At 31.4% G+C, this 21,912-nt stretch overlaps 1 protein-coding gene across 6 annotated transcripts in view; it reads right to left on the reverse strand.

Annotated features, from left to right (window-relative positions):
• The window catches only part of bru3 (bruno 3), a 456,798-nt gene that overhangs the window by 383,057 nt on the left and 51,829 nt on the right, over nucleotides 1-21,912 (reverse strand). The window contains exon 1 of one of the 6 annotated variants that reach the window (XM_015984036.2): nucleotides 16,530-16,706. The exons of 4 other annotated variants lie outside the window; for them this stretch is intronic. In XM_015984036.2, the coding sequence (XP_015839522.1) occupies nucleotides 16,530-16,586 (57 nt within the window). In that variant the 5' untranslated portion in view covers nucleotides 16,587-16,706. Of the gene's footprint in view, nucleotides 1-16,529; nucleotides 16,707-21,912 lie in introns of those variants that run through there. One more of the 6 variants, XM_015984038.2, reaches the window with a different exon arrangement.

The raw sequence follows: 21,912 nt of genomic DNA on the forward strand, positions 1-21,912 counted from the left end.
GCTAATTTTCAACTTTGTTGTCAAAATGTTCCAAATGGCTTAAGTTTCTTATCTCGACCGTGTTTAAAGACAAAAATTACACCATTTTCGAAACGGATCGACGATTTTGTTGATAATTTTTGCCAAAATTTTACAAAATAATTAAGTTTTATGTTTCCAAATGTGCATAAATGGTAAAGAAAACTCGATTTCTGATTCAAATCGACGAATTTCTTATTTTCATTTGGCGACTTATTTTGGCGTAAAAATAATCTTTATGTGTGAAAAATATACAACCAACAAAAATCGAAAGTGCCAGAACCATTGCCTAATAAATATTCAGCATAGTTTAGAATAATTCTGCGAGAGCAGACTCAAAAACGTGTTTGAACTTTGGAAGAAAACAAAAAACACTAACTTTAAAACTTAAATACTTAAATACTTTAATACTTAAATGCTCCAAAAAGCAAAGCTAACAACATTCTTAACCAAATTCAGCAACATTTTTATAACAAAATAAAATAATGAATAAAATAGACAATTTTTTGTGATTTATGTGTTCATCCATCTGCTTGTTTTTTTTTTCTAGATAAAAAATTTGCTAACATATGCTAACATACATAAAAAAGAGTACAAAATTTACTTTTGACCCAATTTTGTCCAGTTTAGCAAAATCGAAAAACCTAGAAACAGCATGCTAATAGCAAAAATTTGGTACACAATGTTTTAATTTTATTTATTTATTTTTAATTTTATAGTATATAACGTTACTAGCAAGAAGAAGGCAAAAGTAGTTGTACTTAACATATTAGAAAAATGGTGGATGCGCCGGAATAATAATTTGCAAATCATAGATTTCCAGCAACAACTGGCTATCAGACATTTAATACGGTATAAAATATTAAAAGTGTCGTCCTCTGTAGTTTTTAATTAAAGAGCCTATTAAAAAAAACTAGATACTTTTATAAAAACATTTACATACTGAATTTACTGGTTTCTAGTTTTCTCTCAAATTAGTTGAAACCAAAGTTTGCTTTATTCCCTAGAAAAGACACTCACGGCAAGTTTAGTAAGACACTCACAATTTAGTAATTTTCTTTAATCTGGTTTTGCAAAATCTTAAGTGTTCAAAAAAAATTATGGAAATCGAGTTTCGTCAGTTGTTTATGACAACAGCATAAAACTGTTTTACTTTTTGACAAGAATCTCTAGGTTACTTTTCCGTAAAATTGTGTCCAAATTCGACTCCGTACGTTACTTTGAAAAAACACTGCCAAGTGGCGTCACTATGCGAGATATAGCTCCTGGCAATGCTTTATGACCCGCCGAAGCACTCGTTTGATTAATTTTTTCTAAGTCCCGTAAAACTTCTTTATGGTTTGGAGTGAAAGCCTGTGGCTTTGCTCCCTCTCCTAACTCATCGTCAATTAAACGGAAAAAGCTAATGATAGGAAAATTGGAAAACTCTTCACTCATGTGCTCTAGCCCGACAACGCTCTTGAGAATAGATTGTGGAATCACTAATTAAGGCAATCGAGTCTGAGTGTCAGAAATCGCAACAGAATGAGAGAATGGTAAATTGTTGAAGTAATGGCACTTGGAAACTCAACTTCTTATTTAACGTATTGACCCAAATCCGGGCTTGAGGTTGTTTGTAAGTTAATTAAACTAGAATTGGAGGCAAAGTTGCGAACTTTTTTTAATCAAGTTATTAAAACACGGAGTTATCCAATCTTCGATAAAAGTCTCGTGGGATTATCGCGCACTCCGTCAAAGAGTGACCTCACCAGACGAGACAGAATAATTAAATACAGGGTGACCCAAATTGTTCCATTAATAAATGAGTTATTCAATTTTTTGCCTGTTGGCACACCCTGTACACTATTACTAAAACTACAGGATATTTTAATTTTTTGTTTCCAATTTATCGGAAAATATTCATAGGCGACTTCGCAGTAATTTTAAAAAAAATGATCTTTTCTATATAATATATAGAATATTATATATATAGAATAGAATATATATACAGCGTGCTCAAAAACTTGCGCACCAACTCAATGGTGTGTGGTAGAGAAGTGGTTACATATAAAGGTAAAAATAATAAAAAAATTCTTTGTATTAAAGTTATTGATAAATAACGGATTTTGGATAAATGATATGTGGCAACGTTGTCTAACAGTCATGATCGCAATAGAATTTGAGCAACAATAAAAATAAATTATTTTTGAAACGGTTTCCTAGGAAATAATTCCCAGTGTTGGCACATCTACACATTGTGACTTTTTGGATGAATTTTAATTTTTTTAAATTAAAAAAACTGCTAAAATCTGTTAGTAAATTTAAAAATAATTATTCATCGTTTTGTTACGGAATGATTACCTGGTATGAAACATAAAAACATAAAAAAATAATGAAAACTAAAGAAGTTAACACAATAAGTTTTTAGCTACAGATTTTTCAAAATATGACTTTAGGAATTTTTTCAACATTTTTCCCGTAATTTGCACTTGCTTCTCAATAACGTACCACTGACTTGGTGCGCCAGTTTTTGAGCACCTTGTATATATATATATGTGTTTCATTAAAAAATGAGTTATTCAATTTTTTGCCTGTTGGCACACCCTGTACACTATTACTAAAACTACAGGATATTTTAATTTTTTGTATCAAATTTATCGGAAAATATTAATACGCGACTTCGCAGTAATTTTTCAAAAATTGATCTTTTCTATATAATATATAGAATAGAATATATATATATATATTATATAGAAAAGATCAATTTTTGAAATTACTGCGAAGTATATATATATAACTTATATATAAATATATATTTATATATATTTATATATATAGTGTGGTCTATGTAAAAAAATATCCATTTTGTTCACCACCCTGTATACAGCACTCTGAGTATAATAAAAATATTTTTATTTCGTGGACTTTAAGTCGATCTATCGGAGAATGAAAACGGCATGGTAATATTTCAAGTAACAAAAAATGTATAGACCGGTTAGGCAGCCATAGGTCACCCTGTATGTAGGCCGTCACCGGCGAATGACAGACCCTTCCCTATCAGGCCCGCATGCAATATTCAGCGCTTTGTTTTGATTTTTATCTTCTCCTTGTTTGGCGAAATTGATTCGGTGTTTTTGGGCGCGATTAGATACAAAAACAGAAAGTTGTCAATTGGTCAATGGTGGGTAAAATTAGCGTTGGTTGAATGTATCGATTGCGTGCTTTTGGCAATGTGGCGATATATTCAATTAAGAAGTGAAAGCTATTTGTGTGGCGCGACGCTTTTTGCATCGCAACAAAGAGCCTGAATTATGTAATACATCTCCGCAGTGTGCGAAAGTTGGGAAAAACCTACTCCGGCTGCATATTAACCGAATTGGATTCGATGGAAGTAATCCGGGGGTGGGATATTAGACGCCGTCACCAAATTAATGATTTCTGTCTTGTCGGCCATTCAGCCGGCTTCCACTAATTTTCTCATCGTCGGGCAATCTGCAGGCTTCCACTCGCCGTCATCTTCCTAGTTCCATCAGCCTCCGATGAGCAATTATGTTTTCCCGACAGCTTTTAATTTCGTGCCCTTCCCCGACTGTTCTAAATAAATAATTGATGAAATCCCAAGCCGCATTCGTACTCGCGATGATATAAGATTTAATTTAAAAACAATCTCCACAGATGCTGCGCTACAAGCACTCGCCCCCTTTTTAATTACAAATATTTCGGAGCTGACGCTACATTTCGACACGCAAAAGACATCAGCGACTACATAAAAACCTACAGCTGGAAAAGACGAGTTAAAACACCATCGCATTTGCACGTAGCATCCATGAATTTTCTTGGAACATAATATGTTCCACTTCTATTTGTCAAAACGTTCATGACCAAATACACCGGCGAGGTCGAACGAGGATAAAATATTCAATAGACGGGCTGTCAGACATCAACCTACTGTATTATTTCCACCGAAATTACTCACATAGCCGTTCCCTGATATCCGAGCAAAACCGATATTTTTCAAAATCTAACAAACTGAAAGCGCGCTTATTTCTTCACAAAAATACATAGTAGAAAATACGGCTAAGAAACCATGAAGCCAGAGAATTATTGGTCAAAAGGATAAAAAAAAATAATAAGAAGCAAAGATAAGAGAAACCGAAACAGAAAAGGTAAGAAAGGACAACAGAGGTGTCCCGCGCTTAATCTTGAACAGAAAAACACCGACCAAAAAAAAAGAATAAAGACAATAAAAGTAAGAACAAAAGAACAAATTTAAAAAAACAAAAAAAAACCGAAACAGTGCTGAAAAAATTATAAATAATGGGTTGTAGCCAAAAGTACAAGTAAGTACGTAAGAGATAAAGGAAAAGGGTTTTGAAAAAAGAAGCTAAAGTGTGATTTTCATCATAATAAAGACGAGAGACACACAAAACAAAGAAAAAAAAACCAAAAGATCGTATAATAAAGACAAAATAAGATAATAAGAACTCGTATCAATTAAAAGTAGAAAAAAAGCAATAAAGTTAAAAGAAAACACAGGATAAAACAAAATACAATGCTGAAACAGTTAAAACTTTGAAAATGAGATGTAGCCAAAAAAGTACAAAAAAATTAGAAAAAAAAATGTGTAAGAGATGAAGAAAAAAGGTGTGGAAAAAGCAGTTAAAGTCTGATTTTCATCATAATAAGGACTAGAGGTACACCAAACCAAGAGAAAAAACTGAAATAAAATGAGAAATGAACATATAAATAACATAAAAAAAATAAGATTAAGGAAATTATAGACAGATTCAGACGCCAAGACAATATGAATAAATAATGAAGCAAGAGGTGGACGACAACCGAGTGCAAAAACTGAAAGTAAAAGAAAAAAGTATTAAAAAACAAGTTTATAAAGAATGTCCACTGTTATTACATCTTTCTTCTGAGTGCAATTCTATATTAAAATTCTACACAAAATTAATTTACCATTTGTAGGTAGAAGTACTGACAAATTTTAAGATAAAAAAATTGGCATGCAAAAAAATTAACATAATGAGGTTGCTTCTCGAGACATAAATTCAGAAGAACATATTGTATAAATTCTCCATTATTTCAAGAAAAATAGTTTTATGTTGTCCTTTTTGTATTATTATTCTATTAATTACTAATTCCATAAAACTCTTTTTTATAACGAATTTGCAAATATTTTGTGAAAAAGATCACTTTCTTTACTTTTTTTTTGAAAACTTCAATTTTTCTCATTTTCTAAAAAAATAATAAGTGTAAAGAGTATACTTATTTTTTTTGGAAATCGACTTCGCAAGTGATTTCAGAATTAAAAATGTACAAATTTTTTCTTTATTTGTGATTCTTTTTAAGTTAATTGATTTGAATAAATTTGCTCCACCGTTGAAAAAACTGTAAATATATATTATTAGTTTATTCGTTAAAATTTGGCTTAATATTTAAACGTTTTGAATATTTTTTTTTGTGTACACAAAAAATTATTACATATATGGCTTAAAATGTATATAAAAAAATTATTATTCAAGAAAAATTTAAAACAGGTCATTTTTCTCAACAAGACAATTAAACAATTAGAACTTTAACATGTTTTTTTTATTTCCACCAACAATCTCTTGGCAATTTTAAATAACGATGTCATTTTTTTAGTAGTACAAATACTAAAATATCTATTAATCTCGAACAAATCGCAATATTTTTTTATAAACAACATAAAAATAAACAATTTTTTATTTAACTTTTTTTAAAAAATTACAAAATTCACATTTTTGAACATCTGAATTGAAGAACTGTACAATTATTCATCTACTTAGATTTAATAAGCATTTTTTTAGTTACGATTAGTTTCATTATTGAACGTTTTTTTAACTTGCTTTGTTGGATGTCTGTCTTTTTCATATTTTCCGACCCAAATTTGAGAGGATTCCTGTTGTCCGAATGAATTGAAATTTTGCATACTTACGTAATCTCCCTGACAGTGCAATTCTAAATAGTTAATTACCCCTTAAAGGAATTAAATACAGTGTTAAAATTTTAGGTTAGGTTAAAAAAATATTCGATTTGAAAAAACATCTTTTATTAACACTAAAACAGCAGTTACCAAATATTTACGCCACAATTGTTTTGAATATTTATATTAAATGTAAAAGTACTCGCAGAATGGAAAAGTAAATAAACATCTGCATAAAAAAAAATAATTATCTGCACTGTCAACATTGAAAAAAATCTTTCGTGATTTGGACATGAGTAGACCCTCTAAATTGGCGCAGTGTTGGGTAAAGGTTGATGTGGGTGTATATTTTTAACTACTCCTCTTCCTGATCAGCATTCCGTCCGCGATGGACGGCTCAGTCGCGATAAAAAGCCTCGAATTAAATCCACAAAAGAGAAATAAATATGCATCAGCCTTTGGTTAGAATCGCCAGTTTAAAAATGGATTAGAAGAGGGCCATTGTAAAACCATAGCCGTAATTCGGTACGTGACTGCAAAAGATACAAAAAAGTAACTAAAGGGATTATGTGATTAGCGGATACATGTGTACTCTTTATTTCCGCTTCTCTTGTGCCAACAATTTGGAAAATTTAAGACCGCGCTGTAATTAAAATGTAACAAAAATTTATTTGCTCTCATTGTAAAATAACGGGCTTAAAAAGCAAACCCATTGTTACTTTTCGCAAGCAAACTTATTTAATATTTATTTAATAGCAGCGTGTTTTTTGGCTTAACTGAATTTTATTTCATCTGGTAATGCAGGCCGCAAAAAGAACCACCCTAATCTGCTTTTCTTTATCCGCTGCTAGTGGTAATAAAGCACTTTACGAATTGTTAATAAATCAATGTCGGGATACGTACAAAGCGAATTATCAGTTTGGAACGCGACTGTATCAAATTCGGCTAAAATCAGGCACTATTGGCAACCCCAAATATTAAACTCGAGTTACATTTGTTAGGCACCACTGCCAAAAGATAGTTGCAATCAAATTTCTGCGAGAAATATCGACAAAAATTCATGATTTATGCCAACAACGCGGTAAGATTTACAAAACAACATCTACAGGGTGTTCTTTAAATGGTTTTTATGGCAAAATATGCAGAAATGCCTATGGTTAGTAAAAAATTTTCTACAATGTCAAAAAACCAACATAACTTGAAAATTATTATTGATATGTATAGAAAATGCTAAAACAGATCGATGCAGAAAAAAATCTCCTCCATCTAGTAAAATAAAAATTGGACATCCCATTTGAAAGAATTAAGTTATGGGTACTTAAAGTTGTCCAAACTTATCCTTAAAATTTTTGGGTTTATTAACTTCTTTTCCAATTTTGAACACACTGGAGAACAGATATAGGCTTTCTCTTTAACTTATCCAAATATGATTTCGAATTCTCTAAAACTAAGAGAGTTACCGATTTTTCAAGTGACTTATGCAAATCCAAAAAATTTAAAAAAATCCTAAATATCTCGAAAACGGTTAAACTTAGGTATAGGTAAGCTGATAAAAACTCCCTTAAAATAATCCAACTAATCCAAAAACACAGTGAAACATGATTTACCATTTAAAATAGTAACTTCCGGTATTACCGGAAATGCCGCCATTTTAAAAATATTTTCGTTGAGCAGAACTGAACTTTTAGTACTTCTAATGTGAGGTTTAGACGGAACACCCTGTGCATAAAGCTTGTTCATAAAGCACGCAATTACGAAGATGTGGACGAAAAATGCCCCAAATGTTTTGTATTTTTTCAACAAAACATCACAGCGATGAAACCACATCGTTTGATGTGTCCATGTCTTAAATGGTTTCGAGGGGAGATTTCAAGTAGTCAAAAGAATAAAAACCGCGTATCTCACGTTTCCAGGAACATCCTCGAGCGTTTTCCCCTATCATCCCATCGTTTGTGGTCGTTGAACTCCAACAATCAGTCATTGTATTGAAAATAATTTTTTTCGCCAATCACCCGAATTCGGGTGTTCAACACCTGCCGTTTGCACTTTTTCATTCCGCACGTCGATTTGTTATTTTATTTCTGGTCTGTTTGGCCAATTAAAAATATTTAAACTAAGCCGATCTGAAAATAGCCATGTTTATTGATATTACATATTTTAACTCTCCCAGCATGTGTATCCATGGTGTTCAGCATTAACCTTCTGAAAAGTCCGCGGTTCTAAAATTAAAAATTTCTTTATTTGTTCGGAAAGGGAGATGTTTCTGACAGGCAGCTTGTCGTACGAACATGAATAGGTTTGTTCGTACACGTGTTCCGATATATCAGCACATGAATTGATTGTCCTGAAGGGTGATGTCTATTTATTGGCGAAAGTGGGGCAAAGCGAACGGGGGTTACCTGCTGAGGGTGGAATTAGCAGCTAATTATTGTCTAATCTGTGAAAATTGTCAACGTTTAGACCCGGAACGAAAGTCAATTTTGTCGTCTTAATAGAGCCATAAATCGTCCTTTGTACCAACCCACCTAACTGAAAAATGGCCTTCCTACTCTTTCAGCTCGCTTTGAAAACTAACATTACTTCTATACATGGTCAATAGATTTCCAACTTATGAAATATAGTGTCTTGCAATCGACAAACTTGATTTAGGCGCTCGTTGGACCAACATGTTGCAACTAGTCGCCAATATTCTTCCAAGACTTAAAAAATAAATCTGCAAATTCTATGTGCATACTGCTCAGACTAATTAAACACTAAAAATAACAATACTACTTTTAAATCCGAATCTAAACACAATTCTACTTAACTTACCAAGAACTAAACTTATTTTTTCTTTATTTTTGTCTTTTATAAAGCTATTTTTATTGTTCAAAAAAATTGCTAAATTAAGTCAAAAATGTTGTTATTTTAGCATTTGTCCATCGTTGAAACACGTTTTGAAAGTGACATCCAATTATTTGCAAGATTTTGTTAAAAATAACCAAAAAAATTGCCGAATTGAGTCAAAAATGTTGTTCTCAATATATTAAAGACGTCTTAAAACTATAAATTTAGTTATTTCCAAAAATTGCGTTAAACCGAAATAAAAAAACACTAAATTGAGTTAAAATAACATTATTTTGCCTTTTTGGAGTCAAACAATAATATGGTATTTTTAAACTAAATTCCATTACTTCTTTTAACTTCACTATGATGCTGTAATTTGTTTTAACTTAACTTTTTTTTAATACATATTTTTTAAGTGCCTCTTTTTCTTGACCCACGATTCGATTCTAGTACAGAGGGCCTAAGGGCCTAACATAAGTAAAAGCAAACATATTCCAAAAGATTTTATACATCTTTAGAAATTAAAAAAACGACAGTAATAAAAAAATAAAAAAAAAATAAAACTAAAATAAAATAAAAATAAGTAAAGAAAAAAAGGCCATTACCGCATTAGATATAAAGTTTTCTTTTATAACAAAAAGTGTTTTTATAAGATAGTTTTTCAAAACCATTATTTTTATTTAACCAGGAGTAACTAATTGTTGAAGCGTATTTTATCATAATTTTTTTCTTTATATATATACGCTCGGGAAGGTAAAACTAGAGTAATTTTGGTACCCGAGCACATAAGCTTAGTGAGCTGAGTTTAAAAATATTAACTATTATTTTTACATATTTTTTTCTATGATTTATTTGTTATTTTTAACTTTTTAAATAAGTTTCTTCTGACTTCTCTTCTACATTATCGTTATAAGGGCCGGATCGAGAATGAGGCACACATACACACATATAAAAATATAAATATATATATAAAGAATATATATATATAAATATATATATATATATATATAAATATATATAAAGAGAACTTTTGTGCAACTCCTTTTAGTAAACTTTTAGTTTTATTGGCAGTGCTGGGCTGGATGTCATCAGTCTAGTGTGTGATCTGTCAACAGCGTCAAGTCATTTATTGATAAAACCCGAATAATTAACAAAATTAAGAGAAAATAGTTTGAACAGATTTTGATAAGTTAAACTAAACTAAAGCAAACAACAAAAATAGAAAATAAAAAATATAGTATATAACACTTGTTTTACAAGACTTAATTGGGCACTCCTTTGTCGTGCTCCAAATCCATTCGTGCCACAATATTACTATTGTAGCATTTAGCACGACACATAAGGCAATTCAAGAATATGCAAATTTTCATTTATTTTTTTTGGTGGCAAAAATAAAATAGTTCCACCCTGTACATATGGTTTCTTAATTGGAAAATTTATTGGCGCAGATCTCGCTCAAGTGCCGCTATTTGAAGCGCGTCCAAACAATCCGTCCAAGTAAAATAAATACACGTTTTTACGATGACACGCACCCCAATTGGCGCAATCGGTAGGGCAGCAGCAGGAAGTGCCACTACAACACCACCACCACATTCCTGGTGCACATCTGGTCGGTTATTTTAGGTGTTGGGAAAAATTCGGTCGGATCGATTGCTTGCAAATGCAACGAAACTCTTTGTTCACAGTTTTTATTTATAACTTTGGAGTGTGCCGAGTGTAACCCTTGAAATGAAAACTTTATGAGCCGGTTAAAAATTTGGCACGAGCTATGCACGTTGTGTTTACATACGTCACTTCCAATAAATTCCTGGTATTGAAGTGTATATTAAAACCATTTATTTCGAAAGGCACGCCGTGTCGATTCCAATACGAGTGAGTGAGAGCAGAAATTTTCAGGAAGTCGGCTTCAAGTCGCTTTTTTACAAGTTTGTGTGTTGGGAAAATTGCGACTGACATTAAGCGCAATTAGGCAACATTTTATGATTAAATGAAGGCAAATTTCGGTGGATTATTTGGCAATTGTGCTACGTATTCGTCAACATAAATGTTATTGCATGCTGCATGAAATATACATACTATTATTAGACCGCAAAGAATAATAGCTCTCTACAGGGTGATTCTTTTAAGGCCTACATTAGAAACTATTTAACTTATAATAAAACAAGAGCTTTAAATCGACCATTCCGAGTTCAACTAAACTATTTCCAAAATGGCTGAGCTTCCAAACCTGCGAGAAATTGGCACCAATTTTAAATTTTTAATAGTAACCAAATATTTTGATTGCATTTTTGAATTCACATTCTCAAACTGAGTAAATTTTTTTTCAAGATGTTGGTACTTATCAGTCATAGTTTTTGACATGTGTCAATTTTTTGTTGAAATTTTTATTTTTTCTTATTTTTTATTTTATTTTTATTTTTTTATTTTTATTTACAAGCGTTTATTTAAAATATTGCAGTCCTTGAACCGTTCGCGATAGGTGAATATTTTTTTTTGAATTTGAAAACCGAAGTTTCAAAAAGCGTTTTAAAATTTTCAAGATTGCCAACTGTCAAAATTCAAGACTAGTACGATTTTTTCAAAATGGTTATCAAAAATTGACTATAACTTAGTTTTTTCAAATGGATCGACTATCTTCTTAACGGCAATTGAAACAACAATAGTATTTATGATGATTTCTATCAACACGTCCTATATCTATTTTTTTAGAGTTCTTGAAAAAAATCACAAAAAAGGGATTTTACCTCGTAATTTTCATTGTTAATCAAGTAGACCTTGAAAATGGTCAACAATTGAGAATCTTTCTTTTAATCAATATCAATTAAAAAGCCAAAATTCTGTTTTTTGCGATTATTTTAAACACTGTAAGAGACAGATGTCGAAGATGTTAATAAAAGTCTGCATAAAAATTGCTGTTTTTTGATTGCCATTATGAAAACAAAGACAATCCATTGAAAAAACTGTTATCACAATTTTTAGTTATCATTTTCAAAATATCATAGTAGCCTTGCACTTTGACAGTTGACATTTGTAAAGATTTCAGAAAACCCTACAAGCCTTTGGTATCAAATGCTAAAAGAATTATCCACTAATTATAAAGAGTTCAAGGACCTTAATATTTTAAATGTCAAAAAAATGACATAATTCAAAAACTATGACAGATAGGTACTAATAATTATGGTATATTTTACTCATTTCCAAAAGGCAAATTCCAAAATGCAATAAAGAGTGTTTATTACTATTAAAAATTTCAAATTTGGTGCCAATTTCTCCTAGTTCCGGAAGTTCAGTCATCTTGAAAAAAATTTACTTCAAATCAGAACTACCTATATTAGAAGTTAAAAAGTTTGCAAGGTAGGTCTTAAAAAAATCACGTTGTATCCTACCGTGAATTAAAAATTTTACTGAAAATTTTTAATGGAAACATATGTTTGTAACATGTCACCAAACACTTAACTTGCAAATAAAACTTCCATATTTTTTAATTTAATGTCAGAGATATCCAATCTTCGGTATGATAAATCACAATACAACAATTTAGCCCCCTTTAATTAAAAACACCTGCCAGTGTGCTTGATGGTATCATTACAACAAAGTTTTAGACCCATTTCCATCTAATGCCTAATCATAAATCATGTAAATTTATGTATTACACTCCAGAACGACACCTCGTACTAAATATCATGTAATAAATTGTAGCCAAAAGGAGTAAGAGCACCGCAAGCGCCCTCTGGTTGTTCTAATTTTAAATTCAGAGATCTCTGTGTCGTTGTGATAAATTTTCCTTTAACAACATGTTATGACACTCACGACATCCCAATTACCCTGCTCGTCTCTTAAATATTCCCTCTTATAGTTCGAAATTCTTATTTATTATCTCTCCCGATATTAAGCTTTCATAGTACCCTCTTAGTGGAAGCCGAAAGTTTGAAGTATCCGAGTTAACATTTCACTTTATGGCGGAAAGTTCGTCCATGGAAGTTGCAACAGTTATTGTTGTTTCAGCAACTTTCAGTTAAAATGCATCCGAATGCAATGAAACGGCAAAACCTTTGCAAATTAAATTTCTCTTAAAGCTATTAAATCCAATGATTCGAGCCACAATTCTTTCCTACCAGTGGTCTTATTTATGACCGGAGGAAAGTTATTGCCTGTCGAAAATAACTCCGAGCGTGCGCCTCTGCATTACCGGAATAAATTCAGATAATATTGTACTTGTATTATGATAACACAGCAGATGGCTATTATTGCTCGGATGAAGCATGGCCGGTGTCGATCCACATTGAGAAACGTTTTACTTTCCGACTTTCAAGGAGTACTCGTGTGGATTGCGTCATTTATCAAATAACACTACCGAAATAAAATTAATGTCGGAATTCAATTTTAGAGTGTTGATATAAAAAGACACAAATAAAGCTTCAATGAAGAGAGGATTTTTCACATCATGGAGACAGATGTGGCCACATCAAGCGTTTTTCAGACGATCAAAATTTAGTCACAGAAATGGCTTTTCAAGTGTTAAACATCGTAAAAACTCAAAATAGCATCCTGGCTTAATTAATTTTTGCACGGAGTGAAACGTAATGGTGTAAACTGATACAGGACGAGTGTAACGATTGGTGTAGGTGGTAATCGATTTTGATTTTTGCAAAAAACTTGAGCTAGCTGCCAATCAAAACAGTTATTGCAGGAAATATGGCTAAACTTTTCTGGCAAGTTAAAATTTTTTTGTTAGTTTATCTCGTTCTGTCTAAAACGTTTCATTACATAAAAAATGTTCGAAAAAAAAATTAAACTTATTTATTCATGGTTTTCCATTTTCATCTGCAACTTATATTTTCCCGGGAAAACGCGTCATAAGTTTTCACTTTTCTCATTTTTAAAGCGCCAATTACAGCGGAACCGCTGAGGCTAACTTAGTGTAGTTATAGTGTGACCAGAACAAAAATATCTACCAAATAATGCCAATTGCAAGACGACATATCACAAAAATCACTTCTGAAACACCGATTTCGGCGAAAACAAAAAAAACTAGATAAAAAAATCAAGAGAGAAAAAATTTTACACTTATAAGGAGAAAGGAGAATGTTTTCCAGAAAAATACGTATGAAACCTCCCTTAATGGACACTTCCAGAATAACGGACACCTCTTCTCAATGGACATTTTTGTAGGAATGTAACAAAACCTATATTAAAATTTTCACCTTCCAGATTCCCCATCGGTGTCTATTGTTTAGAGGTTTAAATTTTCACTTTTAAAACGTCGATTACAACGAAACAACTCCATTGTAATTGTAAAAAATGTCTACAATATTGCGCCTCAATCAAGAAAAAATGTCACAACTTCACTTTCAAAAAATCCGACACCGTCGTAATCGGCACCACAAACCAGATATAAAAATCTTAGATAGAATTTATATTATGTTTAGAAAAAAAATTAAAGACTTTTAAAGACGACTCAGAGTTTCCACAAAAAACGTGCCTTAAATTTTTAAACTTAAAAATGTTGCTTCTCCAACACTGATTACAGCGAAATTAAAGAACTAAACAAAATATCCGACACCTATGTAATCGGCACTGCAAATAAGATACGATAATTTTAAATAAATTTAAATTTGTGACATTTTAAAGGAGAAAAAGATTTGAACACGCCTTATAATCTCCCAAATAAAGCATGCTAAATTTTTGTTATTTAATTTTTTTGAAGCACCGATTTCAGCAAAATTATTGAAGCTAAAACACTTGCATTGTTATTGGCACAAACAATTAAGACGATATCTCATAAGAAAAATTCGCTTCATAACTACCGACTACGGTGAAACTAGAAAAGATACAGCAAAAATCCGGCACCAGCGTAACCGCCACCACAAATAGGATAAGACAGATTTATTTATTTTACTTTTAGGTTTCAAGCACCGATTACACCGAAACTAGTAAAGCTAACGCCACTCAACAGTAATCGATAAAAAATCTCCAGCGCCAACTTCATATTAGTATCTAAAAAATATGCCGATTTCGGTGAAAACGAAGAAACAAAGACAAAAAATCCGACACCTTCGTAATCGCCACCACAAATTTGATTCGAAAAAGATCCATCAAATTATGATACACGTATGTCGAATAAAATATTGTGGCAAAATTTGTCGGAAAAATCCGACACCGTCGTAATCGGTATCATACATAAGATGCAATAATTTTAAAACAAACAAATGCCATGTCCAAAAAGAAAAAGATTTTAAAGACGACTTATTTTCAAAAAAAATTTCTTTACTTAACTTTGCAAGCACCAATTACGCCAAAATTATTGAAGCTAAAGCACATCTACTGTTAATGACACAACCAAAAAACGCCAATGTCAAGACAATATTCCATAAAAAAAATTTGCTTCTGAGCTGCCGATTACGGCGAAACTGGGAAAGCCATAGCAACGGCACCATCGTAATCGGCTTCACAAACTAGATAAAATAAATTTTAATCAAATTTATCATTTAACCAAAAAGAAAAGTACACTTGAAGTTCAGTTACAACTGCTCAAAAACGGACGTGTGATATTTTATTTTTCCCCTTTTCAACCTCCGATTACAGCGAAACTAGTAAAACTAATGCTACTCAACTGTAATCGACTAAAAAACCTTCACAACCATATGATCTTGTGAGAAAATGCTTCTAATGTGCCGATTACGACGTAACTGGAAGAGCTAGAACAAAAAATCCAGCACCATTGTAATCGGCATCACAAACCAGATACAATAAATTTAAATCAATTTTATCGTAGGTATGTCCAAAAGAAAAAAAATTGAAAATGAGTTAAAACTGTCCAAAAAAAAAGCGTGTTCCATTTTATTTTTTCACTTCTCAAATTCCGATTACAGCGAAACTACTTAAGCTAATGCTAGTCAACTGTAATCGACTAAAAAAACCTTCAGGTCGATAGAATCTCGTAAAAAAATGGTTCTTATGTGCCGATTACGGCGAAACTGGAAGAGTTAGAACTCTTTATAATGCGGTGCCATTGTAATCGGCATCACAAACTAGCTATAATAGCTTTGAATAGAAATTACTTATAACACAATAAGAGAAATTAAAAGATAAAGCTCACGTAAAAACGGGCCTTAAATTCTGATTTTGTCAGTTTTAAAGCGCCGATTACAACGAAACTATTATAGCTAACATAGTACAAGACTATACCTGACAGAGGAATTCACTTTTGAAATGAAATTTCGGCAAAATTAACAAAGCTAAAATAAAAAATCTGGCACCGCCGTAATCGGCACCACATAGGTTTGTCCATAAACGTGAAATTGAGTGAATGACACCTTTTCACACAGTTACCTTTATGTTTTCTAGGTGATGTGCGTTTTATTACATTTTGCAGTAATAAACACAGAGACTTCTAGACGCGACATTCTGATTACTCATTATTATACATAGCCGATCGAATCTTATTCTTAGCCTTTTTATGTGTTTTGAGCATCTAAAATTACCCTCGATTCAAACGCGATTGAAAATGTGTCCGTTGTGCTCCGTAACCACTATCATCTCGCATCGCAACCGCACTCAGCTTCCATTCATCCTCATCCCAGCAAACTTTAATCATCCGAATTCCTATTAGAGCCGTAACGGTGGTGAAACATAACGCACCGCTCGACCGAACGAAATTGATGAACACTACAAAAACCACAGCAAACCGGAACAATGCAAAAGCTGTCCAGCTTTCGCAATTATCAGCGCACTAAATTACATTATTACTGACCAGACCCGTGTCATAGTATGCCAGAAGTTCGGGAAAAACGAGCATGTCGTAATCCATTGCAAAACAGTACCACCACCAACACCAAGAGGGAAAACGCGCCCTCGAGCCAGTCACGGTACGACCTCCGACCAGGAACACACATCGACTACACACGCTTCGTTTTTTGGTTTAAAGCGGACATGTTTGTTTATGTTAGCGCGTCTGAAGGAAAGCATAAGCCGACTTCAGGCCAAGCCGCGATTTTCAGTGCGCATTCACTGAAATATACGCGCAAACATCGGACGCGAGCGCTCAAATCGACGGGATTTATTACCGATAATCGCGCGAAAGCTGGAATTGAGTGGAATGCGTGCTTTCACGACGACAAAAACCAAAAAAAAATACAAAAAGCGCCTTTTCAGGGGATCATTGTATCATTTAATTCATAGCTATTATTACTCTTTCAGTACTTTATTAAGTATTTAAACGTGGAACGAAATGACTGAATATTTCATTAGATCTAATCAATTCTCGTGAAAATTTAATTAAGGGTCATGCAAATTTGAGATAATTATCAAAAGTTTATATGTAACGTTTGAATTATTTAAATTGCTGCTTAAAATGTAAACCATGATAATTAAAAGTTTCTAAAATAGCCCTTTACGAGTTAGCACTGAGTTAAAAGTTGCCTCGTAATTTAATAAAATGTTTTTTTTAATTAATTTTAATTAGTTAAAGTTAAGCTATTAACTAGCATTAGATTTGTTGTACAGGGTGAATAAGAACAATATAAATCAACATTAAAGTCTTTTTTGTTGAACTGTTTGATTTCAAAAAATTATGAATAATGAATGAAGGAGAGCAAAGGCAGTAAGTAAGATACAAAATTAAATACAAAAGCTGAATTAAAAAAATGTTAAAAAAACATATTCTTGGAGAAGAATCACATTTTTATAAATATATTATTTCATGTTAATTAGTTTTTTTCAAAAATCAAATAATTTTCGAAAAATTTGTAGTATCATAACCTTATTTACCTATTTTATCGTGTTTTTGCCTTTGTCCTTACGTTCCATTTTTCAGATTTTGCCATCTTTTATATTAAATCATGTAGTACTTCTATTATTTTTGCTGTTATTTTTATTAGCTGGGAATGAATTTTCTAACTACACTTATCGACAAAAAAATTTTTGCTCTTATAATTTTAAAGTTTTGCGTTTGTAGGTACTCTGAGCTTGAGTACGCTGTTAGTTGTTTTAAAAGCTCATTTTATTTAATTTAATATAATTATGTAGTTTAATATTTTTGACTAGCCTCTGTACAGTTAGTTGAGGTTTAAAATCAAATTATTATTGTCGATACATACATTTGTAACCGATAAAGACTAAAAAATTGCAAAATTTATAAATAAACAATTTGAGATAAATCAGATAATACAAGTCGACTTCTTTATTTTTCTTATATTTTTTCTACAAGAGTTTCAATTTAGTGCAGTTTTAAAAATATCGAAATAAAATTAAAATTAAAAATTTTTACAAAAGACTTTTACAAACGAATTTCTTTTATATTCAAACTACGGATATCTAAAGATTAGGATATGAAACGACCTTCAAATAAAACGTCCCGTTCTCGATAGTTTCGTTAATGTCGCCAGAGAGCGCAGTTGTCTCATTACCGTCTACGTTTTCAGAACAATGAATATGAAAAAACGGTTGTATTCTCAATAGCAAAGCATAATTAACATTATATTTTTTTTTATCTAAACCATGTTTCAAATTTTTTTAAAATTTTACAAATCTTAATCTGCCACATATTTTTCAAAATGCTGCGAGTACTGTTACAGATGCAAGAAATATGTTAGGAAAAAAGTTGTAGAGAATTAAATTTTCTACAAAAAAGTCAGCGAGATCATCTCACTATCTTCAACCATTTCAGCCTCAAAGTCATTCAAAAACGCTCAAGGCATAGATTTGATTCAATTTGCCTGTGGTCAGGTATTGGAAAGTTAATTTATATCTAAACCGTTAAAGATAAAAATATGGTGTCGCAGACTTTTTTGTAGAAAATTTGATTCTCTACAACTATGTTCCCTACATCTTTATTGCATCTTCAACCGTATTCAAAAATTTCAAAATTCAAAAATTCAAAGCGATAATTCTTCCCGCACCGTCGCATATTTACCAAAACGCCAGGAATACGGTTGAAGGTACATAAAAGTATAAGAGGCAAAATTGTAGAGAATAATTAGTGAGTTAAACGGATTTAAATTAATTTAAAACGATATACTCCGCCGAATTTTTTTTATTTAAAAAATCCTGCTATTTTGTATCTTGTTTCTCCTAAGTTAGAGTCCTCTGTAATTCAAACTTGTAACTTATGACAGTAAATTTTTGGGTACAATTACCAAAAACAATTTTCAAAAAAACGCAACCTTTTTAGGGTTTTATAATTTTATTTATAAAGAGTTATAAATTATATAAATATGTTTATATATTATATGTATTTATATAATTTATACAAATATATAAATTATATAAATATATTTTATTTATATTTTATTTATTTATTTATAATATTAATTTTATAAACAAAAATAATTGTTTTGCAAGATTATTTTTCTTTTTTCGTTAATTAAACAAATTTCAGGCCATATTGCGCCTCTTTGTATTTTTTTAATAAGGGTAAAGCGCAATTCTTTTGCTCCCTAATTTTACAACACCGTTGTTTATCCAAACCTCCCGTAATTCAGCACATAAAGAAATTTCGTCCATTCTTTGTTATTATATCCCCACACAAAAGCCGTCTTTATGACCAGACTCGACCTTTTTATACTCACAATTGTCACACTTTCATTGGCCACAACTCAAAATTAATCACCAGAAATAGTACTTTTCGTTGGGAGAAATTTTATTGATCAATTTAATGTCTAAATAAATATCCTTGAAACCGCCTCTGTCATTTTATTAGGTAATTTCTAAGTAATAGTTGAGGGTAATATCGGAATAATAATAATACTGTGACACGCTATCGGTGTATTAATGGTGCAAGTAGATCTGCTTCTCCTGCGTTGGAAAAAAATGTGGCTTTTGTTTGCTTCAAACGCTTGATTTGTGTTTTATCACTGTAATTTATCGAAACAATGCACTTGAAAACAGTGCAGAAGTAGAAACTCAGGCACGTGCTGCAAAAATCCCTAACCAAACAAACACCAGCAGTCAAGAAATCCAATTATTTTCGTATCCCATAAATCAAATTTATGGCAATAACGCAAGCCAATAGTTGAATAATCTACTCCCGGAAGTCGTATTTAAAACACCATACTCGCAAATCCAACCGCAACCGATAAAACAGGAAACAGAGCCGCTTGGCATCGGTGCTATTTCTTCTTCTCGCCATTGAATGGAAGGTGAGGTTGGTGAAAAAGCCATATTTCAGCATTGGTGTATTTTGAATGGTCTTAAATAAACCGAGTGTCCAGCTGGCGTTTTAAATTATCTTTATGTCTTCCTTTTGTGTCCTAAATATTTACAGAATCCTGTGGATAGTCCGGAATGTGTTTTATTGTGGCGATAATAACGGCTTTGGGAATGACGATGCTATTTTTGCGATGAGACGCCTTTTGAGGAAATAATTCAATTTCGAGGGCTGGGGCGCGATTTCGATACGGAAATTATTGTCAAAAAGGGGTTTATTTTAACGGAAAAGGGAAAAGTAACAAGATAATTATGTAGAAAGTAAAAATTAGAACTAGTCCTGCCGTGCGTCCCAAGTGGGGAGGGTAAACTTTTTTTAAAAAATTAGTTTTAAAAAGAATTGGAATTCCTAAAAGTGCTTTCATAAAAATTCGTATTTCTAAAAATTTGAATAATTAAATGACTATCTTTTGCTTCTTGATGGAGATTTTTAGAAGATTGCCACATAATTTTTGTTTCTGAATAAAATTTTCCATGATCATTTTTTATAAAGCTTCCACATTTTGAAGAAAATAATAAACATCTTCAGAACATTTGTAAAGTTAAGAAAGTTAGAACACGAACACAAGATGAATAATCTTGTACTAATTATTAGATGATTAGATTCTAACTCAGAAGAGAGTTTTTTTCTTGAGACAGTGATGAGTGTTATTTCAAAAGAAGTGAAAGACAATGTAAAACGCTTAAATAAAAAGAATCTAAAAAATTAAAGACTACTTTATTAAAACTGGTACTTCTAAAGACGAATAAATAGACTTTAAGTCTACTTGTTGCAAAAGAAAAAAAAACGTTCTTTTACGTGTATGTAAAAAACTTCAAGATTTTTTGGCTCTTTTTTTAATTTTTGCTCAAAAAAATTTCTTTAACAATTTATGACAATGTAGAAGACAATTCTTCTAAAATAGTGTCTTATAAGGACCAAACAATTTCTGAAAAATGTGTAAAAAAAAAGACTTAGAAAATTAAGAAATGCTAAAAAGCTAGAAAACCTATCTTTACAGTAACTTTCTTGAAGTAAGTTGAAGATTTTTTAGATGACAAAATGATTGTTTTGTTTTCTTCAACTAATGTTTAAGTCCTTTCTTAGAAGAAAAATTTCTTTGTTTAACAGTTTGTGACAATTTTGAGAATAATTCTTTTAAAAAATAAAGAGTACTTCTAGAAAAGATAAAAAATCAATTAATTTTAAATTCGGTTTTTGTCAGAACACAAGGGGACAGTGTAAAGCTTAGTTTCTTTAATTGTTTTATAAATCCTTTTACCAATAAGTTTCTTCGGAAATTTAAGTTTTTTTTTTGTAAAACAAAATAAATGTCTTTCTTTATCAAAATGTGATAGTTTAAATAATGATTCTCCTGCGTATGTGACATTGTGACAGTCTTAGAAGAAATAAAAGGCAACTGAAAAACTTTAGAAACCAACAAAACTAAGAATTCTACTAAGTTAATGACAATACTTGTATTTATACGGAAAACGTCAAGATTTTTTAGAAGATACAGCTATAGTCTTTTTTTTATTATGTTTCAATTCCTTCTTAGAAAAAAATTTGTTCTTTAAGAATTTAGAACAATGTAGAAGATGATTCTTTTAAAGTATTGCCTTAATGCCTTATAATAACCAAAAAAACAGGGAAAAATGTGTAATACATAAAAAAGACCTAAAAAAATTAAGGACTTTACTAAAACTGATACTTCTAGGAAAAGAAGAATCAATAGATTTTGAGTTTGTTCCTTCCTAAGGAAGAAGACAATGCAAAATTTAGTATCTGCACTTTTTTTCTTTAAAAGCTTATTTTTACTGTACGTTTCTTTAAGAAAGTTCATGATTTTTTAGAGACAAAGTGATTGCTTTGATTTCTTCTATTAAAGTTTGGGTCCTTCCTTAGAAGCAAAATGTCTGTGTTTGACAACTTGCGAGAGTTTAGCAAATGA

Source organism: Tribolium castaneum, chromosome 7 (assembly GCF_031307605.1).
Source record: "Tribolium castaneum strain GA2 chromosome 7, icTriCast1.1, whole genome shotgun sequence".
Classification (NCBI taxonomy): Eukaryota; Metazoa; Arthropoda; class Insecta; order Coleoptera; family Tenebrionidae; genus Tribolium; species Tribolium castaneum.